This window comes from Nanorana parkeri, unplaced genomic scaffold (assembly GCF_000935625.1).
Source record: "Nanorana parkeri isolate BGI_ZX_2015 unplaced genomic scaffold, ASM93562v1 scaffold21, whole genome shotgun sequence".
Lineage (NCBI taxonomy): Eukaryota > Metazoa > Chordata > Amphibia > Anura > Dicroglossidae > Nanorana > Nanorana parkeri.
Genome location: NW_017306289.1, coordinates 2538386 through 2565150, shown reverse-complemented (window position 1 = coordinate 2565150; position 26765 = coordinate 2538386). Strand labels below are relative to the sequence as shown.

General features: G+C 42.9%; 1 protein-coding gene across 2 annotated transcripts in view; it reads left to right on the top strand.

Annotated features, from left to right (window-relative positions):
• The first annotated feature begins 4382 nt into the window (after positions 1-4382).
• The window catches only part of REV1 (REV1, DNA directed polymerase), a 55270-nt gene continuing 32887 nt past the window's right edge, over positions 4383-26765 (top strand). Inside the window, exons 1-7 of one of the 2 annotated variants that reach the window (XM_018563435.1) lie at positions 4383-4639; positions 7827-7893; positions 8611-8743; positions 13652-13820; positions 18401-18553; positions 19978-20645; positions 24453-24557. In XM_018563435.1, the coding sequence (XP_018418937.1) occupies positions 7837-7893; positions 8611-8743; positions 13652-13820; positions 18401-18553; positions 19978-20645; positions 24453-24557 (1285 nt within the window). In that variant the 5' untranslated portion in view covers positions 4383-4639; positions 7827-7836. Of the gene's footprint in view, positions 4640-5325; positions 5436-7826; positions 7894-8610; positions 8744-13651; positions 13821-18400; positions 18554-19977; positions 20646-24452; positions 24558-26765 lie in introns of those variants that run through there. The other variant, XM_018563427.1, reaches the window with a different exon arrangement.

Sequence of the window (26765 nt, the reverse complement as noted above, 5' to 3'; positions counted from 1 at the left end):
ACTATACATATGTATCCCTCAGCACTGTACCATAGAGCTCCTAAAGGACAGAACAATCATTCAACTCCTATAATTACAAACACTTAACTATTATCTATAGCACATAATGGGCAGATAGGGGAACTGCACTCTATTAATCTGGCCCACTACCCTAGAATACTATCGCAAGCATGGTGTTTTGGCTATATGGTAGGGAAATTGTTTACCCCACTGGCACCACTGCTGTCTTCCAACCAACAACAATGTTGACTGACCATCAACACCAGGGCATTCTTTATCTCACTGACTACAAACACCATGGTATTCTTCTTCTCATTGACAGCCAACATTAGGTCCTTCTTCCTCTGTCTTCTCTCTCTCTTCCTTTTCTTGCACCAAAGTCAGGGCTTTATCCACCAATGCCAGGTTATTTTCTCCAACTCACCGCTGATGCTATGGCATATTTTGAATGCAGGTGCTTTTTTTGTCTCACACGGGCAGCTAACAACGGGCATTCTTTCTACCAATGGCAGCAAACAACAGGCATTCTTTAGCCCATTGACCATTTTCCTGACCAGCAATGAAAGGGGCGCTATGTTACAGAGACCTGCCCTGCACTCTAAACACTATGTTGTACATTACATATAACAGCACAAACTGCTTTTGGCAATTATAATCTCTACCTGACTAGACTTAAAGTTTTTCCTAAAATACATATAATAGATGTATACTTATTAATATAATTACCGTAAGGATTCGTAGGTTACTATACAGCGTTTGAATTGTAAACGACGTCACATTCATTTCAAACACCGTAACAATGCATCTACATTTTTAGCACTAGAGGGCAACATAGCACTTTGGATAGTTTCTAACCCCCTCCGCTTATGCAGACCATACTAGGACTTAACACACTTGAGTAATAGCAACAACAACAAAATTGTTAAAATGAAGAAATATATTATAAATACATAGAAAAATATAAAAAAAAAATACCTATATGGAATAAATACAGCAATAACTCATTTCAGAAAGAAACACTCCAAGGAATTAATAAATTCCAAAGAGTGTTTTTTAGTGAAATTAACTCTCGATTAGAGTGTCTACCACATTCAACGTAAGTGCCATAGACACCGATTAGAAAGCTGTCCCCCATCTGTGCAACAAATGGAACAATTTGCCACAGATTCCTTTAACATGATAATTTTTTGCAGGACTGTTTCAGACAGAATTTTTGCAACACAAAACTTAAAGCGTAATTCCACTGCCATGTACGGAGTATGGATAGTACATTGACACTGGTGGAGGGGAAGGAACGTTCACCCAAAGGTAAGTATAGTGGGGGGGGGGGGGCAGATTGCAGGGGGTAATTCCATTTTCCCAAATTCACCTGGGAAAGTGGAGTTACCCTTTAAATGTATTATACAATTTACTCCAATGTGGATGGAGTCTTATTTCCCTCCACTTATCCTATGGCAGTATTAATGAATTGTCACAGCCATAGTCCCAGAATGTAAAAAGTCCAAAAGATATTCCACCGCACTCCTTACAGGTATACCCTTTGCAGATCGGTACTGAAGTGACTGTAGATGGCGCCGCTGGAGTCCAAATAAATATAGGATGCACATCAGAGTCAAGTGCGCAAAATTGTCTTGAATTTACGCAGCATGTACATCTTGTTACAGAGAAGGCAACGTTTTGGGGCCATTTAGGGTCCCTTCATCAGGCACAATATGGATGAATGTGTCGCATATCAGAACTACCTGAATTTCTTGCAGATGTCAGATATAGCATGAAAACTGTTGCATGACTTTCATTAGTTTGGCTCAGAACTTTTTAATACAGCCATAATGCCTGAAAAGTGTCACAAAGGTTTTATTGAATCATCCCCACTGTCTTGTACTAAAGTCCCAGCATATACTATCCCTATCCTGTTATAACATCAGCCGTGTAATAGGAATACATTATATAGTTGTTTATGATAATGCAATCAAGGCTTACTTGAAATGAATCCCTTTTCTCCTTTTCACTACTCATACTCGTGAAAATGCACCGATACTAAAGGCCGATACCGGCCCTTTACATTTTTTAACAGATTTGCCTGCCCTAAGGTCCCACACTTGCTGGGAACCTAGCGACAACTGTCTGTTTACAGTGCCGGTCTGGTTCCTCCTTCTCCTCCCTCTTGTACCCGCCTTAATAGCTATGGGGAGACCCGGACAGCCATGGTGAGACCGCCCTGCCCATCCACTAAGTCTTACTGAGACCCACCCACACTCACAGATGACTGGTGCTGCATCTGTCCCTTCGGTCAGGCCCCGTTGACATTCAAGAAGTGCCCCAGAGCTGGCTTCTCCTCTGCAGCCACATGACAGCACTGAGTGTGCAGCTTATCACTGCCATGTGTGCTGGTGATGAGAGAGGCTGATGATGGGGCCACTGGGCTCTAGGAGAACACTTGTATCCTTCCACTGAATGGCTGAGAGATGCTGGCAGTGCAAAAAGTGAACAATCAAGCTGGACTGACCACCCTTCTTGGTTTTCATCAATGTGTGCTCACTAACTGGTGTTTGACTATGTATTTCTTACTGCTGGTCATTAGTGTGTGCCACCTTTACTGCTGGTCAGTGGTGTGTGCCCCCTTTACTAGGGTGACCAGGGACCAGGGATTTCCAGGGACAGTCCCCGGATTGAGGAGACGATTGCCGGACATATTATGTCCCCGGGAATATAAAATCCCCCCCCAATTTTTTTTTTATACTCACCTGATACCTGTATCCACCGACGAGCCTCAGCTGCCTAATCGAGCAGGAGGAGCAGCAGCAGGAGGGGGCAGGTCCGGATCCCCGTTGGGGGGCGGGTCCAGATTCCTGTCGGGTGACGGAGGAAGCCGGTCCAGAAGTGCCAGTTGGTCGCGGAGGTGGCCGGGACCCGGAAGTGCCAGTCGGGTGGCGAAGAAGGTCGGGTGCCCGCAGCACCAGTGGTCCGGCGGTGAAGGAGGCCAGTTCCAGCAGCGGGTGGAAGAGGCAGGTGAGAGGATCACACTGCTGTTAAAGGGACCCTGCAGAGCCCAGCATTGATTCTACACAGCCCACCTGAAAGTCTCAGGTGGGCTCTGCAGGATCTGTGGTGGGGTCTGTAGTGGGCTCTGCAGGGTTTCAGTGGGGCTGTGCAGGATCTGTGGTGGGCTCTGCAGCATGCACTGCCACCACAGACCCTGAACAGCCCCCCTGAGACACCAGAGGGTCTCAGGGGGGCTCTGCAGGGCCTATGGTGGGCTCTGCGGGGGTCTATAGTGTGGGTGGTTGGCTCCGCAGGGTCTCAGGGGGTCTGTGCAGGATCTGTGGTGGACTCTGCGGGGTCTATAATGGGCTCTGTAGGGTCTCAGGGGGTCTATGCAGGATCTATGATCTATGCTGGCCTGCGATGTGTGCCCTCTTTACTGCTGGTTAGTGGTGTGTGCCCCCTTTACTGCTGGACAGAAATGTGTACGTGCTGGTTAGTGGTGTGTGCCCCCTTTTCTGCTGGTCAGTGGTGTGTGCGTGCTGGTTAGTGGTGTGTGCCCCCTTTTCTGCTGTTCAGTGCTGGGCGCTCTCTTACAGCTGGTCAGTGGTGTGTGCCCCCTTACTGCTGGTCAGGAATGCATGTCCTCTTTCCGCTTGCCAATGGTGTCACTCTCTCCTGGCTGTCTCTCTTCGCTCTCCTTGTTCCCCCCACCCACCCACCAAAAAAAATAATTTGCTGCGCAGGGCAAGAGTGTTCGGGTTTCACTCAAAGAAAAGGTGGCAACCCTACCCCTAATGACGTAAGTAAAGAAGATGGTAGTAGGTGGTGGATTGAACCCAGTGTGCGGGTGTGGATTGCAGCAAGACAACAATAAGTGGGGTGGAGGAAATGTTTAATGGGGTAGTGTCACAATTTAGGGGTCCCCAGCCTTGGCTGGACTGAGGGGTAGGCAGAAGAGGCAACAACCTTGGACACTTCAGCAGGGGGTACAAGTAAAGGAATTCAACTGAAGTAGTTCACGAATGGAGGTTGCGGTGCGCTTTGGCATTTTTACCATGAATACTAAAGGACATTGCCCCACCACTGCCACCAGCCAAGATATATTATTTGTACTTGCCTGGGGGAGAGCAAATGCCCACCTGCCCAGTCCTCTACACTGGTCTCTATATGTATGAGCCCATAAGATATATGGCTCCTGCTGAATCCATAAGACAGCAGTGTGTGTGTACTGTGATCCGGTAAGCCTGACATGTGCCTGCAAGTGATTTGTGAACGTTGTCACTTGTCAGCACTGATATAGACATAGCCTAGTAACAACAAACTGTCAGCAGCAGTATGGCGTGTTCGTTCTATAGAGTTTAAATAAAGCTGTTTGAAGACAGGAGCTGGGAGGGGACGCAGGCAGGGCTCTGGTGGGCGGTGCAGACAGAAGGCGGGAGACGGCTCCAGTGACACACAGGAAGCGCTGCCTGCAGGGGGACACACACCTCCTGGGTCCGGCCGAAGGGGACACTGTCGCATAGAGGGACGACGGCGGGATGTCTGTTCCTCGACCCCTGCTTCCTGCGGCACGCCGAGAGAGACACTACCAGTGACAGCTGCACGGGAGAGAGGGCTGGCACACCGGGAATGCTTGTAACACACTGGGAGGAAGGTGAGCACTCTGGACCCTATAGTGACCGACGTGTCACAGTGCCGCTGTGAAGCGCCAGTACACGGTGAACAATATGGGGAGATAAGTGTGTGTATGTAGGGGGAGGGAGGGGGTCAGGTGACTGCAGTACGTAGAAGCGCACATCATGCAGCAGAGCGGAGGAGCACGTCTGGCTAGCGCTTGTGCAGGAGGTGGCCTGGGATGACCCGCTCCTCACAGGGAGTGTTGTGTTACTGATGGATGCTGAGGAGAGACCACGGGTGGAGGGGGCGTGGCCGTCACCCACCCTCCCTCCTGGCCCCTCCCACGGAGGCTGCTGCAAGGCTAAAAACAAAGACAAGCGCTGAGCCGTCAGTCAGGCCTCCGTGTGTCAGCCTGACATCGGCATGCACCGCACGGACTCTTCTCTATACATGGGCCCCATTGTAACCCAGGGGTCGCAGCTGTCCCACTTGGAGCACATTACTAATTTCCACCACTTGATCCTTCAGCTTTCTTTATACACATGTCATTATCTCACTTCCTTTACTGCAGTGTTTCATTAGTGACATTCCTTTTGTTTTCATGGGTTTTGGGAGAATTACTCTTACCTCCTTTTGTAAGATCAACAATTTGAAACTATTTTAACCCTTTTTTTGTTACATCAGAGCAGGCCTCCTTAATTTATGCTGGCTGTTTTTTGGTTCCTTTGTGTTTCCTCTAAAGGTTTACATGGATAATGCACACCACCCCCTCCCATTTTGTCACGTCACATGGGAAATGTCAGTAGAGGAAACCCACCCAGGAATACAGTAGGGTAAGCGTGTGTCTTTAGGAGTCCTCACGCTCTTTGTACTGATCTGGTTTGCTGGCAGTCTGCTCAGTTTTGCTGCATAGCTACAACCAATTGGCATGAAAAGATTAGAGGCCTCCGTGTCTGTTATTTGTTAATACCCTCCGTCTGCTGCTCTGTGTCTGCATTTTGAATCTAATAAATATAGGGTGATGTTTCACATTCAGTTTTTACCAATAGTTGTTGAGACAGATGATAAAATATATTGGGAAAATAACGGTCTTCATTGATATTATGCTAATGTGCAAATTACAGCTAAACTAATCAAGGCAGACCTAAAAGACACCAATGAATGACGCTCTGTATTCATTACTGTATTTAGTCAAATGCAATTAGCGTAAAGCTGGCCATACACTATACAGTTGGTGCCGCGGTCGGCACCATTTCGGCCGGCATCCCTCGATCAGCTGAATGAAGGAGCTGGTTGGAAAATCTTCGAATGAACAGTTCCCTCTGTTTGGGATTCTGATGGTGGCCGCCGCCACAGTCAGAATAAAAGCAAAAGAGCGGGAGATGGAGGAATCTGTTAAATTTTCTTTGCTCAGCCCACGGGTTGAACAAAGAAAATATTACAGTGTATGGCCAGCTTTAGTACCTGAATTTTACTGTCAGCGCCTTACCATACAGGTGAGCTGCATACAATTGTGTTCACAAGAGAAGAGAGCAAACTGTTCAGAGGTATGACCTTCTCAGTCTGCTGCTACTGCTTCACTGTTCAATGGGATGATACACCACTGTATCCTAAGGTGTTGATTTACTAAAGCCAAACAGGCTGTTCCTTTTGCATTCTGCTTAGTAAATGTGGTGGAAATTAGTGCACAAGTGCAAAAAAAACAAAATGTACTTCCCCAGTCATATTCCAGGACAGCCCGTGAGAGAGACATGGTCTCCTCTTCTGAGATAGGAAACGCATCACCCAATTACAAATAAAAGGACCGCCTCTGGGCATTCTCCTCAGTTATTGTGTTTCCTGCTTCGGAGTAGGCACGCTGCCTTTAGAGCTTATGATCTTTCAGGCTGTGTTCAGCTGATATTCTCCTACCTTGGTCCCCGGAGCCCCTCCTCGTACATACTTACACATAAATACAGCAGATGATGGATGTCAGCAGAGCTTCATCTCATTCACTATACTATGGGAAAATGCCATTGTAAAGGGAACAGCCTATTTGCCTTTAGTAAATCAACCCCTAAGTGTGAGGGTTAGTTCACACCATAAGCAGTGCGTTCCGGTTCGATTCTGGCCAGAACGCACTGCCTCGCAGCCGGCTCACTTTTTTGCCGGGCTGGAGTGGGCGTGGCGAGCCATTGAAGTGAATGGCACCGTAGCCACGCCCTCCGGCCGCAATGCGATCGCCCGCGCGTGATTGCAAGGCATATTGTGCCTGCAGTGCAGTCCAGTGCGATCAAAATAGTGCTTGCAGTATTTTGATGGGACCGCACTGCAGACACAATGTGCCTTGCGATCCCGTGTGGGCGATCGCATTGCGGCCGGAGGGCGTGGCTACGGTGCCATTCACTTCAATGTCCAGCCCGGAAAAATAGTGAGTCGGCCGCAATGCGAGGCAGCGCGTTCTGGCCAAAATTGGACCGGAACGCACTGCATACGGTGTGAACTAACCCTCAGTGTTGTCACCCTCCTGGCTGTGATGTGTAAGAGTGCTGTGTATATTTCAGGACTAGATGAACACAAATACAATTCCTTCGAATGGTAATAGAATGTGATACTTGCTTTTTTTTTTCTTTTTATAAAACGGGTCCAAAGAGTTGTGATTTTATATACAGTATATAGATATATATCTATATATCCCAATCTCTCACTAGTAAAATGTTGTTGAGAAGGTCATCTTCCATTGACTTCTCTCTCATGCACTTAAAATTAGTATCCATATAAAAGTTGGCTCCTATAGAACATATGGTCACAAAAATACTGAAGTTAAAGTGGTGTGCTGTTGCACATTGAATCCCACTAGTTTTTTTTAGTTCTCATTTTTCTTTCTTCCTTTTTTTTGTTGTAAATCTGCACCATTCAGTGGGCTATTTTATCGAAGTTTCTGGAAGAAGAACTGTGTTCTACCAATGCAGAGTGAATAGGCAGGAAAATGCTGTCCATTGACTGCTAGCATCTGTTATGTTTTATCTTTATTACCAGCTTCATATCCAATTTCTAATAGTATTTAAGTCCTTGCACCCTATAGCCTTCATTGTTCAGTAGGATACTTGTTCCTGTGTACAGAATGAACAGAATTTCTAAAATATCAGTTAGAAAAAGAAACTGATCATTCGTAGCTGTTAAAAAAAATAATTTAGAGAGTACCTTGTGAAATTACTAATATAAATATATATTTTTTTTAACAGAAGCTGCACAATGCGACAAGGAGGGTGGAGGAATCATGCCAGCAACAGTGATGGCTGGGATGCTTGGGTATGTCTGAACCAGAAAACCAGGCCTTGTAAAAGAGTATCATTGTTTACCTTGCACCTTGGCTACAGTTAAGATACTTATCAACATGAGATGACTGTCATTGGTGATAATCTAGTGCTTGTAGAAGGCCTTAGAAAACATGCCCTGGTTACTGTTGTTCCCTTGTGAGATAACTAGCACCAGAAATGTTTGCGATCACCACTCATTCCTTTTCATTGACCTCAATTTTACCTTCATGTTTACTTTGGCTTTTTACTAACAGCCATGAGCGCTGTGAGGTACTGTATGCTGAACTCCCAGTACTGGAAAAACACTGCCTTTGGTAAACTCAAAAATCAATACAATCACTTTAGCGGGGAAGTGTTTCATTGCTGTCTTTGAGATTTCACCTCAGTTCCTTGTGTGTAAGGAGGGTATGAGAGGAAAGCACATCAACAGACAAACAGTCTGTTTAGAACAAGAAACTTGAGAGAGCTTCTGTGCCTTCTTCACTCAATGCAAACCTTAAGGACCCATTTACACTTGTGTTCTTAACACATAATAACACTTTACATTAACACAGGTATGTTAACACAACTCATAGTGTAAATATGCCTTTAAACCTGGAACTGGTATAAAAAATTATTATTAAAACAAAGTCTATTATATGAAGAGCTACAAATATGTGGCTAGTTGCAATTTGATCAGAATGGTGACATTTTCCATCTCTCCTACCAGGGAGGATATATATCGGCAAAGGTGCAAAAATTAGATCAGCAGTTCCGTCTGGACGCTCCAGTGCAGCAGCAGAATGAAGGAACCTCATCTAACATTTTTAATGGTGTATCTATTTATGTCAATGGTTATACAGGTATGCTATTTTGTGTGTATATTTAATCATTTAAAAAACACTATTGGTAGATGCATTACAAGGGCCACTTTTTAGGAGTATTCTCCTTGCCAGAAGGTGGAAATCTTTGAAACCACTATGCTGTGACTTAGTGCCAACACTGATAATCTTTGCTAGATGGCATATGAACATGAAGACTGTTCCAAAACACTGCGCATATAGTTCCAATTGTATGTGTACATCATTTACATTTTGCCAGTTCCCGGCTGACATACAGTACTGTGCAAAAGTTTTAGGCAGGTGTGAAAAAATGCTGCAAAGTAAGAATGCTTTCAGAAACCCTAGCGGCCAAAAGCCATACCTCCGGCATGCAAAGAAGGCTAAGCGACTATACTATGTGTGAAAACATGGGGGTGCAGAAAAATGACAACAAGGGCTCTGGACTGATGAGTCAAAATGTTAAATATTTTGCTGTAGAAGGAGGCAGTTTGTTTGCTGAAGTGCTGGAGAGCGGTACAATAATGAGTGTCTGCAACAACAGTGAAGCATGGTGGAGGTTCCTTGCAAGTCTGGGGCTGCATTTCTGCCAATGGAGTTGGAGATTAGGTCAGAATCAATTAATGAAAATGACTGACTTATCCATCATGCCATAGCATCAGGGAGGCATGGGATTGGCCCCAAATTTATTCTGCAGCAGGACAACGCCCCCCAAACATTCAGCCAATGTCATTAAAGTGACACTAAACTTAAAAATGTAATTATAAAAATAACTTCTATTATATAAAAAATAAATGACTACTTTTTTTGTCATTGTTCAGCTCTAAATCCTCCAAAATTGGTTTTATTTTTCTTCATTCACAACTTCCTGCCAGAGGGTGGCTACTTTTCTTCTCCAGGGTCCCTATGGGAGGTGAAAAATAGCCAACCTCTGTGCTGGTTCATGTGAAGGACTACAACATGCTGGGGGTGTGTCTTCTCATTCTCCGCCCACAAATCATCCCCTCTAGGCTCTGCCTGGAGTGGGGATTTCTCCAGCCCTCCCACACTAATATAGGATCTTTCTCTCCTCTTGGCTTACCAAGGAGGGAGTGTGGGGTGAGCTGCTCGTGAGGAGATTCATCATGTGAGCTGTCACCAGGCTCATACTTCCTTCTGAGTCTCAGCTCACATGCTGAATCTTGTCACACAGTCACAGAGGACATGGCTCCTACATTTGAAATGTTTTTCTGTGTAGATTTTTGTAAACCTGTTGTAGATGTTTTGGAAGTAGTCTTGAATTGAAGACATTGCAGAGGAGATTACAAGCAGTGAAACTGTCAGTGTGTTTTAGTGAGGAGAGGGAAGGGGAGGGGGGAAAGTGGCAGCTATGTGCAGTGAGAGATGATTACTCTCTGGCTCATGGGAGTTTTAGGCAAAGAAAGATGTGCATGTGACCAGAATCAACATGCACGGCTCTTACTAAGTCCTGGTTCACACCTAGGCGTATTGCATATGCGCGTCTGTCGCGCGTTTTTTTTACCGCTATTCGCGGTAAAAAAATTGCGCGACAAACGCGCGTTTCCGAGGGCTACTTGGCTGTATCCCAATGGAAACGCGCAACAAAAACGGCCCAAAGTAGTACATGTACCTTTTCAGGCGTGGGCCGTTTTGTAGCGCGTTAGGGACGGGCTGAAATACGCCAAGGTGTGAACCAGACCCATTGAAAACAATGGGATTTTCATGTTTGAGCGTTTTGTAGAGCGTTCGTCGAGCGTAGAACGCGCTACAAAACGTTCAGGTATGAACGAGGGCTAAGAGACAGGAAGTGTGAGGGGAGAGAAGAGACACCGGAGCGAGCACAGCAGACTTTCTAAAGGGATTAAAATAGTAAGACTTTATTTTAAAACCTAAATAAATGTGGATTTGGAGAATATTCATTGTGTAGATGTGTATAAGGAGAAAAAAAGCTGAGGATTTTGTGTCACTTTAAGAACTATCTTCAACGTAAAGAACAAGGAGTCCTAGAAGTGATGGTTTGGCCCCCACAAAGCCCTGATATCCTCATCCATCATTGAGTGTGTCTGGGATTACATAAAGAGACAGAATGATTTGAAGCAGCCTACATCCACAGAAGATGTATGCTTAGTTCTCCAAGATGTTTGGAACAACCTACCTGCTGAGTTCTTTCAAGAACTGTGTGCAGGTATACCTAGAAGAATTGATGCTGTTTTGAAGGCAAAGGGTGGTCACACTAAATATTGATTTTGATTTTGATTTCTCTTCTGTTCATTTACTTTCCATTTTGTTAATTGATAAAAATAAACTATCAACACTTCTTTTTTATTTCTGAAAGCATTCTTGTGTGTGTGAGAAATATAATCTAAAAAATCTATTCAGTTAGAATTAGGTCACAAATAAGGGAGCCTATTGACATCTAAATCTCAATCCAAACCTTTTAGAAAAATGTGTAAGCACAATTAGGTTTATGACTCCTTTTACAACAGTTAGGGCTTCATCTAATGTATTGCCAACACAACCAAAAACTTCAAACACAGGCATTAAGGAGGGTTTCAGCAGATTAACCCCCTTCGCGTCCACTGACTAACAGAGTACGTCATTGGCAGCGGGCCCGTCTAAACCGCCGGGACTCTGATTACAATTGTAAAGTCAGCTTTACGATAGAAGCAATTCTGGCAGCTCAGCTGCCGCCAGATCGCTTCTACGGGCATGTCGGGTACCGGCGGGAAGCTGTGGAGGAGAGTGGCGTTCTTCCGTTCAACGATCTCCTCCCCACTCTATGGGACCGGGAGCGAAGAGTATTACATCACTTCCGGTCCCTGAGCTGTTATTACTTGGCTTCTGAAGCTGAGCAATGAGCTACTGAAGTGCGATCTGCACTTCAATAGCTTATTTAAAATGGAAAGGTGATACTAGGGGTCTTTTGGACCCCCAGGATAACCTTAGAGTACCTGTCACCACCAACATGCTATCGCATAGTGGGCTTGTAAGCCCCCGATGTCATAGCAATTACAGTAAAAAATATTTTTAAAAAAGTTTTCAAAAATAATAAATAAAATGTAAAAATAGTTTTAAAAAAAAGTTTAAAGTCCCTCGCCCACGCGAGCACGCCTCTATTCACAGAAACACATGAGGTGCGCCTACATAAGAAAACAATGATCGGGCTACACATGTTGGATATCGCTGCACATGCCAGAGTGAGAGCAATAATTCTAGGGCCACAATTTATGCATATTCCTAAACGGATGACCTGTAGGGGCTTTAAAAGTGTCGTCTTTTGGGGTACTGAAATTTGTCGCTGTTTCACATGTTGGGTATCTATTTACTCATTGTAACTTCGTTTGTATTTTACCCACAAAATGGGCATTCTATTGTGTTTTGGGGCACTAAATTTAACTTAAGTGCATTTTTCAAAACATTTTGGGCTTTGATAAAGAGTTGCGCTAATATTGTGCAACACAAACATTTGCCCCCACTTTATTCTATAGGGTCTTGACTTTCAGAAAATATATAATATTTGGGGGTTTGAAGTAATTTTCAGGCCTAAAATGTGGCAGCAAAAGGGTCCTTAAGGGTTGACAGCGAAAGGCTCCTTAAGGGTTTAAATGGAAGAAAGTCTCTTGCATTTTTGGAAGATCTTTTCCAGATAATCAGAGTACACCTTTTTTCCCCCTCAAAAATACAATATGTGGATCAGGCAGGAGAAAAAATGAGGGAGAGCAATATATAGTGTAATTCTAAGCCCCGTGAACAGTAGGAACACCCCACAACAATGGAACTTTCTACCGTTTTTTTGTCTCTCGAGGCTTTCTTAGCATCTAATGTCAGATTTACTTTGATGTCTCCTAGACTCTTTATTACACTGATTGGATATAGTACTAACTTCCACCTTGATACTAATTATGACCTTAGCTAAAAAATGGCCTGGTGCTTTACAAGTAACTTTTTAAATCGCAAACCAGGATGGTGTGTTTGATGGAAGTGTGTTACATGCTAGTTAGAAGCCTCTGCAGGTTTTCATTCACAATTTACAGGCAATTCAGAGTTCTCTACAATGCGTATTCTGCCTGCATCAAGCACATGGTTGCTTGGCAACATTCACACTAGCGCATCCTGTTTTACTCTGTTCAAATACCCTTTGTATTCTATGAGATGCTTATGGATCAGGGCCAGCTCTAATGCAAACATATCCTAACTGCATAGACTTTCATTGTTTTTAGAAATACTATTTAGTGATTGATGCCATTAAATAGCTTAGAGTGTGCAGTGTTGTAGCGGGTGAAGACACTTGCATAAATCTGTGCAAATCAATAGGCATTATTCTTTCAGGCACCCAGTTATAACCATGATGATTTCTCAAATCCTATGGTTTAAAATATGTAACAATTTGAAACATTACTACTAGGTAATGTTATGGTGATTTAAAAAAAAATGATTTTATTTAATGTTGTAAACAAAAATGATACAATGGCATTTTTACAGAAATTAACCCATAGTTTAAATTTTGGTGCTCCACTTTTGAAAACATTGGTATGCAAGGCCAGCATGTAGGATCCATTGTACCCTTGTAGAATGTCGTGGTAGTATAAATTTAGTGATGTCACCAGAGCCCTAATTGTTGTTATTTTACAAGGACCAGTATTGGTGCTGGTCTGTCTATATTTTGCTGGGATGAAATGCATGGAAAACTGGTATGTAATTGCTCTATGTGTCTGTGTACAGAATCCTGCTCACAAGGAGTGTGAAGGAGGACTATATCAGAGTTCGGTCTAGCTGTTTTGGCAACATTAATAACAGTATAAGAGGTTTGCAGAGCAGAGGCTAACCTCACTGCTTGTAAAGCCTCTGTCCTTCCCAATGGGGAAAAGGCCACTTCAAAAAGGAATAGTTGTTAAAAATCAAACTCAATTTTGTTTTTTGTTTTTGTTTCAGATCCTACTGCAGATCAGCTGCGTCATCTAATGATGGTGCATGGAGGTCAATATCATCTTTATTATTCCCGTTCCAAAACAACACACATTATTGCCACAAATCTCCCCAACAACAAAATAAAGGAGCTAAAAGATGAGAAGGTTGTCCGTCCTGAGTGGATTACAGATAGGTATTTCAGTTTTGATTTCTCTAATCGATCTAAGATATGTATTGATACCGTAAGTTTACCAAAGCAGGTCATGCTAAGACATTAGCAAGATTGCTAGGAAAACATGCATGGCATCCTTTCATGTTTATTTATATGTGTGTGCAGTATGTGAGAACGGAAAATAAAAAGAGGCATGCTATAAAAAGCATCAATAGTGTCTTTATACCAGGTTACTTTCAAATAGTTTGTAAGAAAAAAAATATAATTTAATAATATAATAAAATAACATTTTTGCTAGAGGCTGCCTTCCAGACGGCCTCAGCATGGTCTCTCCATAGCAGGTCACCAACATAAACTTAGTTTGTTCGCAGATGACATACTGTTATTCATCACGAACCCGACCATCTCCCTGCCAAACCTGTTCACCATTTTAGACCAACACGAGACTGCATCCGGTTTGAGAGTTAATCCACATAAATCTAAAGCCCTTAACGTGACATTGCCACCCCCACTAGTGGACACCCTCCAAACCACATTCCCATTTGTGTGGGAGCCCCGGGCCTTGCGTTACTTAGGCATCCGACTAACAGCTACCTATGATTCCCTATTTGAGGCGAATTACCCAGCATTATTTTCTTGTCTCACACAACTGCTCCGTACCTGGTCGCACTATACTTTGTCCTGGCTAGGGAGGATATCCGCCATCAAGATGACTTACTTGCCAAAACTACTCTACTTCTTCAGGGTCCTCCCAATCTCTGTACCACGTCACAGACTTAGAATCCTACAGCGCCAAATCTTTAACTTTGTCTGGCTGGAAAACCGACCGCGCATAGCTTTGTCCATATCTTGCCATCACACGTGAACCTTCGTCACTGATATGTTGGACTGATGTTATGTATTGTACAACAAAAATACAATAAAAAAATTCTTGATTGGAAAAAAAAAAATTACATTTTTGGCATTGAAGGAGAGAGGGCTGATCCCCGATTTTCTAATTTTGTTGAGGAAAGTCAGGGAAATTTAAAGCAATTTACTGGGAAGATACATCAGGGCCAATCGTGTCATCGTCTAGTAGGGCTTGGCCAGACTTGCGGGATAGATGTCTAGAAAGTCCTATAGACATATGTTAATTTCCTTAATTGCTAGTGTTCTAGGAGAATGGACATATTCTCTCCTTTTGAGAAAAGCAAACCAGCAACTGCGTATGCCTGTGCCTTACACTACAGGGTTGACGGGCTAGTGGATATTACACACCTAATATATAGAATTGGTCTCCTTTCGGTACACATGCAGAAGACCTTTTGACTCAAATGCTGATATGTGGAGCATTGTAGCAAGAAACGCTTATTGCGTATGCCCATCAATGGGTAACACCTATTTGACAAATCCCTGCAAACTTATCAAGGATACTACTGGGAGAAAGGACATCCCTTTGCTCCAGTAAAAGTAAGCCGAGCATCAGGCTGGAAAATGTTTACCTCTGAGGCCAAAAAGAGTTTCTTTTTTCTGCCAAGTGTCCCAATCAAAGCCTGAGACTCTGTTCTGCTGCAAATCCTGAACTCCCAATTCTTGCAAACTCAAGAACAAGTCCTTGCAATAAGGGGACACTCCACTTATCAGAGTGGGTTGATGTCTGTTGGTCTCTGCAGCCTCCTGGTTCTGAGACATTTTGGACACATGAGTCCAGAACGTGGTATCCAGGGACTGCAAGCTAGAATTTCAAACACTGCCTCTGCCCTGCGTAATTTGATCAAACCTGTCAATGTCCCCGCAAAGACTAGCTGATCTACACACTGCTCTGGTTTAGATCTTTCAAGGGGTCATTGCCCCCTGTTCCGGAAGAAGAGAGGTTCTGGGGTTTCTACTCAAACCTGTTTACAGTCCCCTAATCGAAATGGGTGTATTTGTCGATTCTGGATCTAAAGGTTCTCAACACCTTCCTTCTGGTACAAACTTTCCATATTGAACCTACAAGGTTAGTAATTGCTTTTGTCCAGCCAGGAGACTTATCACCCTCTGTGGACTTCAGAGATGCCTACTTGCATGTCCCCTTTTTATGGCACATCAACGGTTCCTGAGTTTTGTGGCGGGCACCCTACATTACAAATTTGTTGCCCTTCCTTTTGGTCTCTCAATTGTACCTTGAGTTTTAACCAAGGTGCTAAATCTTTTACTTGCTCTATTTCGTTCTCAGGGCATCCCCATATTAGGATACCTGGACAACCTTCTCTTGGAACAGTTGACTTAGACACTGTCAGCCATTGTCTGACAGACTTCAAATGCTGAAGAGGTTCGGGTGCATCCTGAACCTCCAAATGTCAGCACTGGAACAGACTCATTGCTTGGAGTATTTAGGGCTACTCCTGAATACTGCTGTGTCCAGGGACATCCTTCCACAGAAAAACCTCCAAACTCTCTTCTCACATGTTTGCACGCTCAGCCTCTGGACCATTGCATATTCCTGACCCCCCCCCCAAAACCAGGCTTGTCTTGACCTGGTGGCTCATTACTCTGACATTGGAGCTGGGAAAATCCTTCCTCCCACTGGTCTAGAAGATTTGCACTTCATATGCCAACCTATTAGTGTGGTGAGGATTTCTGGTAACTCTTTCGGTGCATGGGACTTTGACAGAGAAAACATGTCTCCCAGTTGACATTTTGGGAGACATGCTTTTGCGAGGCAAATTTTCAACTTGGCAGCTTTAATCTGCAAGGAACCCTTTCTTGTGCTATACAGAAAAAATATTGTTTTGGGGTCCAAGGCCTCTTTTCTTCTTAAAGTGTTTCTACCTTTCACCTTCAATCAGAAAATTGTTCTTCAGTTTTCTTGTCCTTTTCCATAACAACCCAAGAAGTTTTCCCTTTCACTGTCTTAATGTGGTACACAGTGTCCGAGGCTCCATCAGCTACAGTTTCCTTTAGACCGTCTGATATTTGTTGTCATATCATTCCTAAGGGCCCATAAAGGAGACCGCCTGCTTCTCATTCCACTATCTTCATGTGGATTTGGCAGCTCATCCTTCTAACTGAGCACTCCACTAGCTCAGTTTGGTCTTCTGTTCACACTTTCACACATCATCTGATGCCATCTCCGGCTGTAAGGTTCTTCAAGTAGCTCTGTGAGCCACCCTTTCTACTTGAGCGCCTGTTAGGGTTGTTTGTTGTGTTTTTCATCACACAGTTGGACTGCTTTTGGACGTCCCAATGTACTATAATTACTTTTCCCTGTGGCTCCTTATGTAGGATTAAGAAAACCTTGATTTAAAAAAAAAAAAAAATCTTAAAACCCTTTTCTTTAGGCACCTTAAGGGGCACAACCTCTCCCCTCTGTTCTTATGATCCACTCCTACTATTGCTTCACCACCCACCTGGAGCATGATGGAAATGGTAGGGGTTATACTAGGCTTTCTTACAGCTTTGTTTGCCAGTGTCCAATCTCCTGAAGGTAGCTGCATAGCCCAATGTGCCAGAATTACTTCACCCATAATGTCCATAATATGCTCCAGGAAAAGGACATACCAAAGGGATGCAGGTATACATGAAACAATTTCTTTTATTTTAATAATGTTTCAGGAGCAATGAAGCATTGAGAAGGGATAGAGACATAATCCTGCCCCTGTACAAAGTATTCATAAGACCTCATCTGGAATATGCAGTTCAGTTTTGGCCACCAGTTCACAAAAAGGTTGTTATGGAACTGGAGAGAGTGGAGAGAAGGGCAACTATACTCATAAGAGGTATGGAGGAGCTCAGCTATGAGGAAAGATTAGCTGACCTGAATTTGTTCTCTGGAGAAGAGGCGATTTAAGGGGGTACATGATCACCATGTATAAATACATAAATGGTCCATATAGTGAGCTTGGTGCCAAATTATTCACTTTAAGGTCACTGCAAAGGACAAGGGGGCACTCTTTGCGTCTGGAGGAAAAGAGGTTTAACCTTTGCATATGGAAAGGCTTCTTCACAGTTAGAGCTGCAAGAATGTGGAATAGACTTCCCCAGGAGCTAGTTCAGTTACCTGTTTTAAAAAAAAAATCTGGATGTATTCCTAAATGTACAGAATATTACTGGATATTGACTTCTTATAGGTATATTAAGCATCAGAGATTGTTGATCTAGAGAATATCTGATTGCCTTATGGGATCAGAAAGGAAATCTGTATCCCCTGTCGGAGCAAATTGAGCCATGCTTTATAGGGTTTTTTTTACTATGTCCTCTGGATCAACGGTGGGTAACTGGGATAGCGTTCTGCTTAAGGTTTCTCTTTCTTTTTTTTTTTTTTGTCCTCTTATAGGTTGAGTTTGATGGACTTTTTGCAACCTGACTAACTATGTAACTACGTAAGCATTGTTTCAGTGAGCTGTAAGGGCACCAGCAAATTTGTCTACGTTTGTATTTTCCCCTTGTTCTGGAATTGCTGTAACATAATAGGAGTCAGCTGATTTTTAACTAACTCTATGTATGGATATAATTGGAATATTTGCTTAGCAGATAAGACCTGTATTGAGCCAATTGCACAGACTTAAACGGTTGCCGCAAATTTTGTTAACTATTTAGAAAAACATTAATGCTGTTTTTTATTCTTATATTTATTACAGCATAAAAGCTGGTCGCCTCCTTTCCTATGTACCGTATCAGCTTTACACAAAACAGTCTAGTGTTCAGAAAGGCCTGAACTTCACATTCAAATGCAGATCAGAGAATTCCCACTCCGGGTCAAGAAATGTCACTCGAGATTTTAACCATAAAGTGTGAGTGTTCTCAGCAACTTTGTATTACCTAATTTTTAAATAACATGCATTAGCTGTATATTATTAATGAACTTGATGGAATTTTTGTTGTAGCCTATGTAACTATGTTACAATGTATAGTAGCTACCTGCGTACTTGATATTGCAAGAAGTACTCTGGGAAAATCACAATCTTATCCTTCCAGTGGGCTGCACTGCCAGGGTTAAGTGCTTGTTATGTCTAGGGGGGCTCAACTAATGCAGATTTATTTACCTGGGCCTCGGTACCAGTGGCTCCCTCTGGACTGCTAGACCGGTTCCTGCAGTCTTTTCTTTAATGGGCTTCAGTGGTCTAAGGACCACATTAGACGTGAGGACGCTGAGGGACATTTCATAACCGTATTGGGGGGTAGAAAGGTGAGTGCAAAATGCCGAAAGTGCAATTTTTTTTGGACGAAATAGCGGTGCATCCTTGATTTCTCTCCTCCCCGCTGGTTGCTGCTCTATGCCCCAGTGGGAAGAAGAGAAACTGTCACTGGAGGCCGAGCAGTGTGGGAGGAGAGCGCTGTGAGCGGCTGACGTCTCTCCGCACCGCTCAGCCTCCTGTCACAGATCAGTAGAACGGCGGTGTGGGCGGAGACAGCTATTGCTATCACAGGAGACTGAGCTCTCCTCCCGCCCCACCCAGTCTTCTGTGACAGCGTTTCAGGACGGGGATCGGCGGTGTGGGTGGAGACAGCTTTCGTTGCTGTCGCTGGAGCTTGAGCTCTCCTCCCACACTGCCCCACCCAGCCTACTGTGACAGCGTGTCAGGATGGAGAGCGGGTACAAACACTCAGTGATCGCTGAGTGTTTGTACATAATTGAGGACAGAATATGTTTACTATGTCCTCAATTATGAATGAATGGGAGTGATCTACATTCCTTGCTGTTCATTCTTGGATGTGGATATAGTAAACATACTATGTCCTCAAGTTATGAATGAACAGGAACACTCGGTATAGAGGATTCCTGTTTATTTGCAACAGGGGCTGTAGAAAAAGAAAATCTCTTTTTTTTTTCTATTTTAAAAGGGAAATATCAGGGGTCTGTTTAGACCAATATTTCCCCGAAGCCCATAAAAGTAAAGTATAAAATAAAAATATTTAATAAAAATAAATTATTAAACATTTTTTGAAAAAGTTAGAGTAAAAAACATTTTAGGTTTCGGCCTGACATTTTTTTCATTTCGGTTTTGAAACTTTTATTTTGGTACACCTCTAATTCAAACTGCTTTATTTGAGCCCCCTAGACAAAACGAATACTTAAGTTTAAAATTCTTCTTTAAGAATCCACACATAATAGTAAATATGTTCACTTTGTTTTAACTGAAGAATAATAAATCTGTTTGCAATTTTAATCTGTCCATTTTGTAATTTTGAAATCTTCATTACTGCCCCATTCTAGAAATCATTCATCAGACAAAACTGATCAAGTTAATGGAGTGGATGGATTAGAAGAAGAGGATGAAGAAAACCTTGAACAAGGAAAAGAAGATTTAGATCTTTGGGATCTGGAGAAAAAATTGTATGATCACCAGTTTAATGGATTACAGAACAGCAAAGGCAACATGGCAGTATTTAATGGACATAGCTGTAACTCTAATGGTGCCTTAAAGTCACTGGATGTCTCAGTGCAATCAAGTAACTCTTTCACAAGTAGACTTCACTCATTGCAGCAGGAAAAGCCTAGCGTAGGCACTACAGACTGCACTTTAGAGCAGTTACAACCAAACAATGGGCACACAGATGTTCTATGTGACCCTCATAGAACTGCATTAAACTCAGCCTCATCCTCATATTTGCACAATAATAATAATAAACTCAATGGTGCTCACCACTCTCTCCAGGGGCCTTCCAGCACAAAAAGCACTACCATGCATTTGCCTACCAAGGCGGCCTCTCCGCAGCTGCCTAAAACAGCTGACTCTAATTTTATTTCAGACTTTTATTCTCATTCTCGACTTCATCACATAGCAACATGGAAGTGTGAGTTCACAGAATTTGTCCGTGATCTGCAGACTCAGAGTAATGGCATTTTTCCTGGTCGGGAGAGATTAAAAAAGTTAAAAACAGGTATGTATAGTCTGGTTTGTTACATTTGCATTTTGAAAGTCATCTTTTAACCCTGCTCAAGCACTAAAGCTCCTTTGTTGCTGTTATTCTCCAAAGATCGCCACAAAGTGTTAGTAGGTGTCTTGTAAGCTAGGGTAAAGGCATACAAGAGCTAAAGGGGGTTCCTCTCCCTTTTACTGTATACGTATATGTCTGTGAAGGTTCTCATTCATGCAGGTCATGGTATATCTGTAAAGAACTGGACTTGCTGTATTTTTCTTGAAGACTTTTCACTGGTCAGAATTGAGAAAGCTGGTTGGATGACCAGTGAAACGTCTTCCAGAAAAATACAGCAAGTCCAGTTGCCTTGACTTATTCTTTACAGATATAATATGTACTAATGCACAAAAATACAATAGAATCTGCAAAAAATTATATTTAAATGAAAGAAAAGAAACTATATTGTGTTAATAAATGGGAAACACATCTAGGGAAAGCCATATAGTGATGGCTTTAAAATCTTTTCTACCTAATCATTTTAGAGTTACACTAAAACGAAGAATCTAAGATGATTTTTCTACTCTTAACGTGTTTAATAGGCATTAAGGTGCATAAATAAATCTGCTGCGTGTTTTTTCGCTATAGTTGCCAGATGTTCTGCTGAGGTCCAAGGCTCCCAAAGGATCTAAGTAAAATCTGGGAATAGGATGGGAATAATGATGGTTGTAGAAATGATCATGTGTTGTTTTTTTTCAAAATCACTCCCACATAAAAGACAAAAGCATATGGCTGAAATTTAAAATAAAAACTTGCAACTGCTAATTTAGGGGTGAGCTTGTTTTTAAGCCTTTGACTGTCTCATGTTATTATTTGTGGCATTACAAGGGTTAGGTGACTGTTTTTAAGGTCTGATTCCACCTGCAGTTATATGGCCCACACACAGATTTTCCAAATTCTGAGAAGATGGCATGTCCTTGGCATGTCCATTTGCAGTGACTTCCAACACGACGGAGAATAGACAGTTCTTTGCTGGTGATTGGTCCTGTAGACATCTGCTCTTTTGTGACCATCCTTACCCCACCGTCCCTGTTCATTTTAGCAGCTCAGTCTGGTGACTAGTGATAGGCTCTGGCGTGTTCGCAGCTCCACGTGCCGAGCCCGCCAGGAAGCTGACAGCGCGCATCCCCAATCACGGGTACTGAGACATTGTTCCCGGTCCGCAACTGCACAGATCGGGGAAATGTCTCGGTGCCTGTGATTGGCGCTGCACGCTGTCGGCTTCCTGGCGGGCTTGGCACGTGGAGGTGCGAACACGCCCCAAGCCCATCACTATTGGTGACACTGCTCTCTGGGAAGGCAGTTGATCAGTAGATCAGTGTGTCTTTTGTGCATGTGACAAATTGCGTCTGTATCAGTTATGAAGTGTACAAATATGTCCCCTGATCTCCTTACAGCGTCTGGAACCAATAGCAGATATGGTGCTCGCAGTGATAAGCACGGATGGTCTTCAAGTTCAAGGAAATAGAGGCTCACCAGCACTCAGAAGATAACGTTTAAAGCTTGGTGTTCATTTATTAAAACACAGCTTGACATACATCAAACAGCCAACGTTTTGGGGCCATGCAGCGTTTCCTTCATCAGTGCGACATAGTGAGACCCTGATGAAGGGACCCTGCGTGGCCCCGAAACGTTAGCTATTTGATGTATGTGACACTGTTTTTAATGAATAAAAACACAAAGATTTTATCGTTATCCTCTGAGTGCTGGTGATCCTCCATTTCCTTTAACCTGTATGAGTCATGATACATCATCTGAATAAAAAGTGTTACAGAGCCAGATTGTATGCTTTACTAAAGGTTATGCTTGTTTTTTTATTCGGGGACTAAAGGTGCCCATACAACATACAATTATCATTCGATTTTCATCCGCGATCGCGGTTTTGCTCGATAATCAGCCAATTGATGGGAAATGCACAACCGCAATTACTGTACAACTGGCCGAATTTTGTCTATCAGGCAGGTTAAAAAAAACTTTTTTGCAAAGAAAGAAAATCGATGGATTTGTGGCGTTTTCATACAACAAAAATCGCAAGACAAACACTGCACATGCTCAAACGAAAATCTGTTCTGTCGATCGACTAAATTCGGCCAATTAGTATTGCTGATGAACGATAATCATGAATCTCTGTATCAGACTAAAAAAAGTGGCTTGTTTTTGAACGAGACCAGAGACCCTTAGGCCTCATTTACACTGTAACCGGCTTGCAGGTACAGCTCCGTGCTACGTGCAGGGCTGTACCTCCCAGGAAGGACAGGTGCTGCGTGTGATCACCTCAAGTGCAGGTCCGTAGGGGTGCGTGTTTCCTGGCTCGGACGCAGACAGGATCCATCCTGTCAGTGTACGAGTACGCTCACCCGCATGGACGTGCAGGGTGGGTGAGCTTAGGCGGGTGTACAACCGCGTAGTCCCATAGAGAAGGACGGGGGCTGCGTAGTAATCACACGCAGCACCTGTCCTTCCCGGGAGTTGCTTGGTACGGAGCTGTACGTGCGGGCCGATTTACAGTGTGAATGAGGGCTTAGGTGGAGATAGAAGAGGTTGTTTTTAAAGAAATACACCTAGAAGGTCAAGGAGCAGACCGAGGAGTTCTTATGTTAACAATTGATTCGTTGCTGAATGGATTTCATAGTAATGCACTGCCCACGCATCCTGAATGGATGAGGAAATACTTTACAATGGGAAATCTAAAAGCTCAGAGTTCCAAGGAGGTCCAAGCTAATGTAAGACCTTGATTTTCTGTGGAAGAGAGGATAACCAAAGATTCTCAGCTATAATAAAGCAGCATATATTAGAATTTGTAACTATTACAATTTGAAGTCTCCAGCAATCTTTCAAAGGGCTCATGGTATGAATGGCTGTTTTTTGGAATCACCTACACTGTAAAGGGTCTAAAAGAGAATTCTTATAAGTTAATAGCACTGAGTGGATATGGCTTCCACACAAGTAAAAAAAAAAAAAAAGGGATCCATATGATATTAAAGGCGTTATTTTCCTTAGCTGAAAAGCACGTTCTTACAGTATATAGTTGTGTGTAGTTGTATCACGCTCTGCCATTGGTCTGCAGGATGAAAGCAGGTTTGGGCGGGCACCTTGTTATTCATGCCTGCATAAAGGACTTTTATTACAGTCTGGATGGACTTGGTTCATTAAAATGATTTAAAATCTTGCTGTTTTAAAGGGGGTGCTGAAATAGCAGATTGCTGAATCCATTTTAGAAAGCTGAAAAGAAAACCTCTGTAAATTTTACTGACGTTGCAACTATGCAGTACAAATTCATTTTTGTAGGCATTAGGATCACATAGTACATAAAGAGCAAATTTGTTATGGAATAGGAGAGGGGTTAATTGAAAAAGATATGATATGTATAGTATTTAAAAATAATGAAATGCATATTGTGATGTAACTTAAGTTTCTAGTTATATAGTTATTTTGCAATAGACTGCAGAATAATTGAAGCATGAAAATCGATCTCGGTTGTTCTAAAATGAACATATCTTGTTATATTTAAATTGTGATTTTTGGCACTGGATTGTGGTAATATGAAATTGCCGAAGACAAATGCATTTGCAAATTTCCCTAACTTGTTAGCCTCTGTTATTTATTTCTGTGAATTTGTGAGAAATTGTTATGTCTTCAGTATTTTGCCAACTTAGAGGTCTTTCAATATAAGGTCTGCTGTAGCTGGAAATTAAATAAATGGCTAATTCTATTTTTTTAAAGCAATATTACATGAAATATTATAATTCTCTTCTTCTGCCTTGTCATTAGGTACATGTGTTTCTAGCCCTCCAAAGTGCCAGAAATGCATTATTCATGTGGATATGGATTGCTTTTTTGTATCGGTTGGCATACGTCATCGCCCAGATTTGAAAGGTAATCACAATCTTATAGTATAATAATCTGGAGGAATGTGGCAGTAAATTCAGTGCCACCCTTACAAGTCACCATCCTCAACTCTGAGTAGCTCCCCTCTGGCAGTACACGTTCCCTCCCCATAGCTTACCTTTTCGCAGAATATCCCCCTTTTAGAAATTCTATTTCCTGCTCCCCCCCCTTCCCCAGTTAACCACCCCTACCCGCAGCTCACCTCTCGGTAGCCCAACTCACTTCCCCCAAACCTTTGCCGTTGCTATGCCAGAACTGTCCACAACCTCCTTACCTGACGATCCTTTACTCACCTGACACCTAAGACCTATGTTGCTGTACAGCATGCCCCTGTGCAGCTGGCTAGGGTTTGACTGGTCATGAGGAAGCCACAATGAAACAGACAGACTGGGGCCGCAGGGAGAACATGGTCCAATCAGCAGCAGGTAATCTGGCCTTAGCACATCAGCATTGCCAATACAGCAGGTATGATGATCCCCCCCCTTCCCCGGTCTCAGCCCTAACTTTAGGTGTCAAATCCAAAAACTTAGTGTTACAGAGCCAGATTGTATGCTTTACTAAAGGTTATGCTTGTTTTTTTATTCGGGGACTAAAGGTGCCCATACAACATACAATTATCATTCGATTTTCATCCGCGATCGCGGTTTTGCTCGATAATCAGCCAATTGATGGGAAATGCACAACCGCAATTACTGTACAACTGGCCGAATTTTGTCTATCAGGCAGGTTAAAAAAAACTTTTTTGCAAAGAAAGAAAATCGATGGATTTGTGGCGTTTTCATACAACAAAAATCGCAAGACAAACACTGCACATGCTCAAACGAAAATCTGTTCTGTCGATCGACTAAATTCGGCCAATTAGTATTGCTGATGAATGATAATCATGAATCTCTGTATCCCACACTGCAACCAACAGTGTGGGATTGACTTAATATGTGCAGTTCTGCAGATAGGAAAGTTCCATGATGCAGAGTGCTAAGAAAGATGGTCCAATTTCCTACACAATGCAGTAGATTGTGCGTCTAGTGGTCTTTGAGTGGGTGTGCTATAAGTGGAACACCATTCAAATATTTTCTTCAAGTTGGAGTAGTGTTGGGAAGGGTTAAAACACCTGTTAGGTTTTTGTGTTTTTTCGTGCTGTCTGACCATGTTTTGGGAGATTCACTACATGTTTTGCCCTGCTCACCATTGTCAGCGGAACAGAAACTGACGGAAATCCTAACATCAGAATTTGAGGAGAGATCTCCCAAATGAGTGTAGCTATTCCAGTGATAAGTGCCAAACGTAGGATTTTCTCTCGTTTTGGGAATATTTCTTCCCCCTTCCTGTTGTGTCTTCAGATCTGAGGGAAATTTACCTAATGGGGACACAAGCAGCAAAACACACCTGACAGACGACTCTTACCTGTTCTATTGAAAACTAGGAGGAAAAAGCTTTGGCTGGAATTCCACTTTAATAACAGATCACCAGGCTTTTTCCAGCTGATTTAAAAAAACTCCCAGTGTAGCACGCTTACCATGATTGGTAGAGCAAGTTACCCTAAATGTGCCCATACACCTGACGATAATCGGCAGGTGTATGGGCAGCGTTCTATCCCATTTACTGTACGGTCGCACAACTTTGGTCTTACGAGCACGCTATAAAACCCGGCGAAAATCGTACGATTTTCGGCGGGTTGGTAGCGCGATCGCAAGGCAAAAGCCGCACACTGCCCGCTCAGCATTGCAATTATCGGCAAGCCCTCCCCTCAGCGGGGAGGGCTTGCGATGATCGCAAGTATGATCTGCCTGTCCAAGATGGGCAGGTCGTACGAAATTTTAATCACCTTACAACCTTACCTTACTTTCGTTGTGCGATGGTTGTAAGGTGTATGGGCAGCTTAAGCATGTATTTTGATTTGGTTTTACTTATGATTTTTTTTATTTTTTATTTTCATTTATTAAACTTTCGGTACTATGAATATTTATAAATATTTGTCTAGTGATCATTTTCAGCTTAGTAACACACCCTCCATTATGGTTTGTATCAATTGAGTCAAAGTGGAGTGAACTGCTGATGCTACTGCTTCCTCTTTCTGATCCTGAGTGAAGTGGTTCTCTTGGAATGATGCTCTATACACTGAAGATTTTCAGAGATACCAGTGGGTATGCACATGTATATATATATGCAAATGCATATATATATATATATGCATAC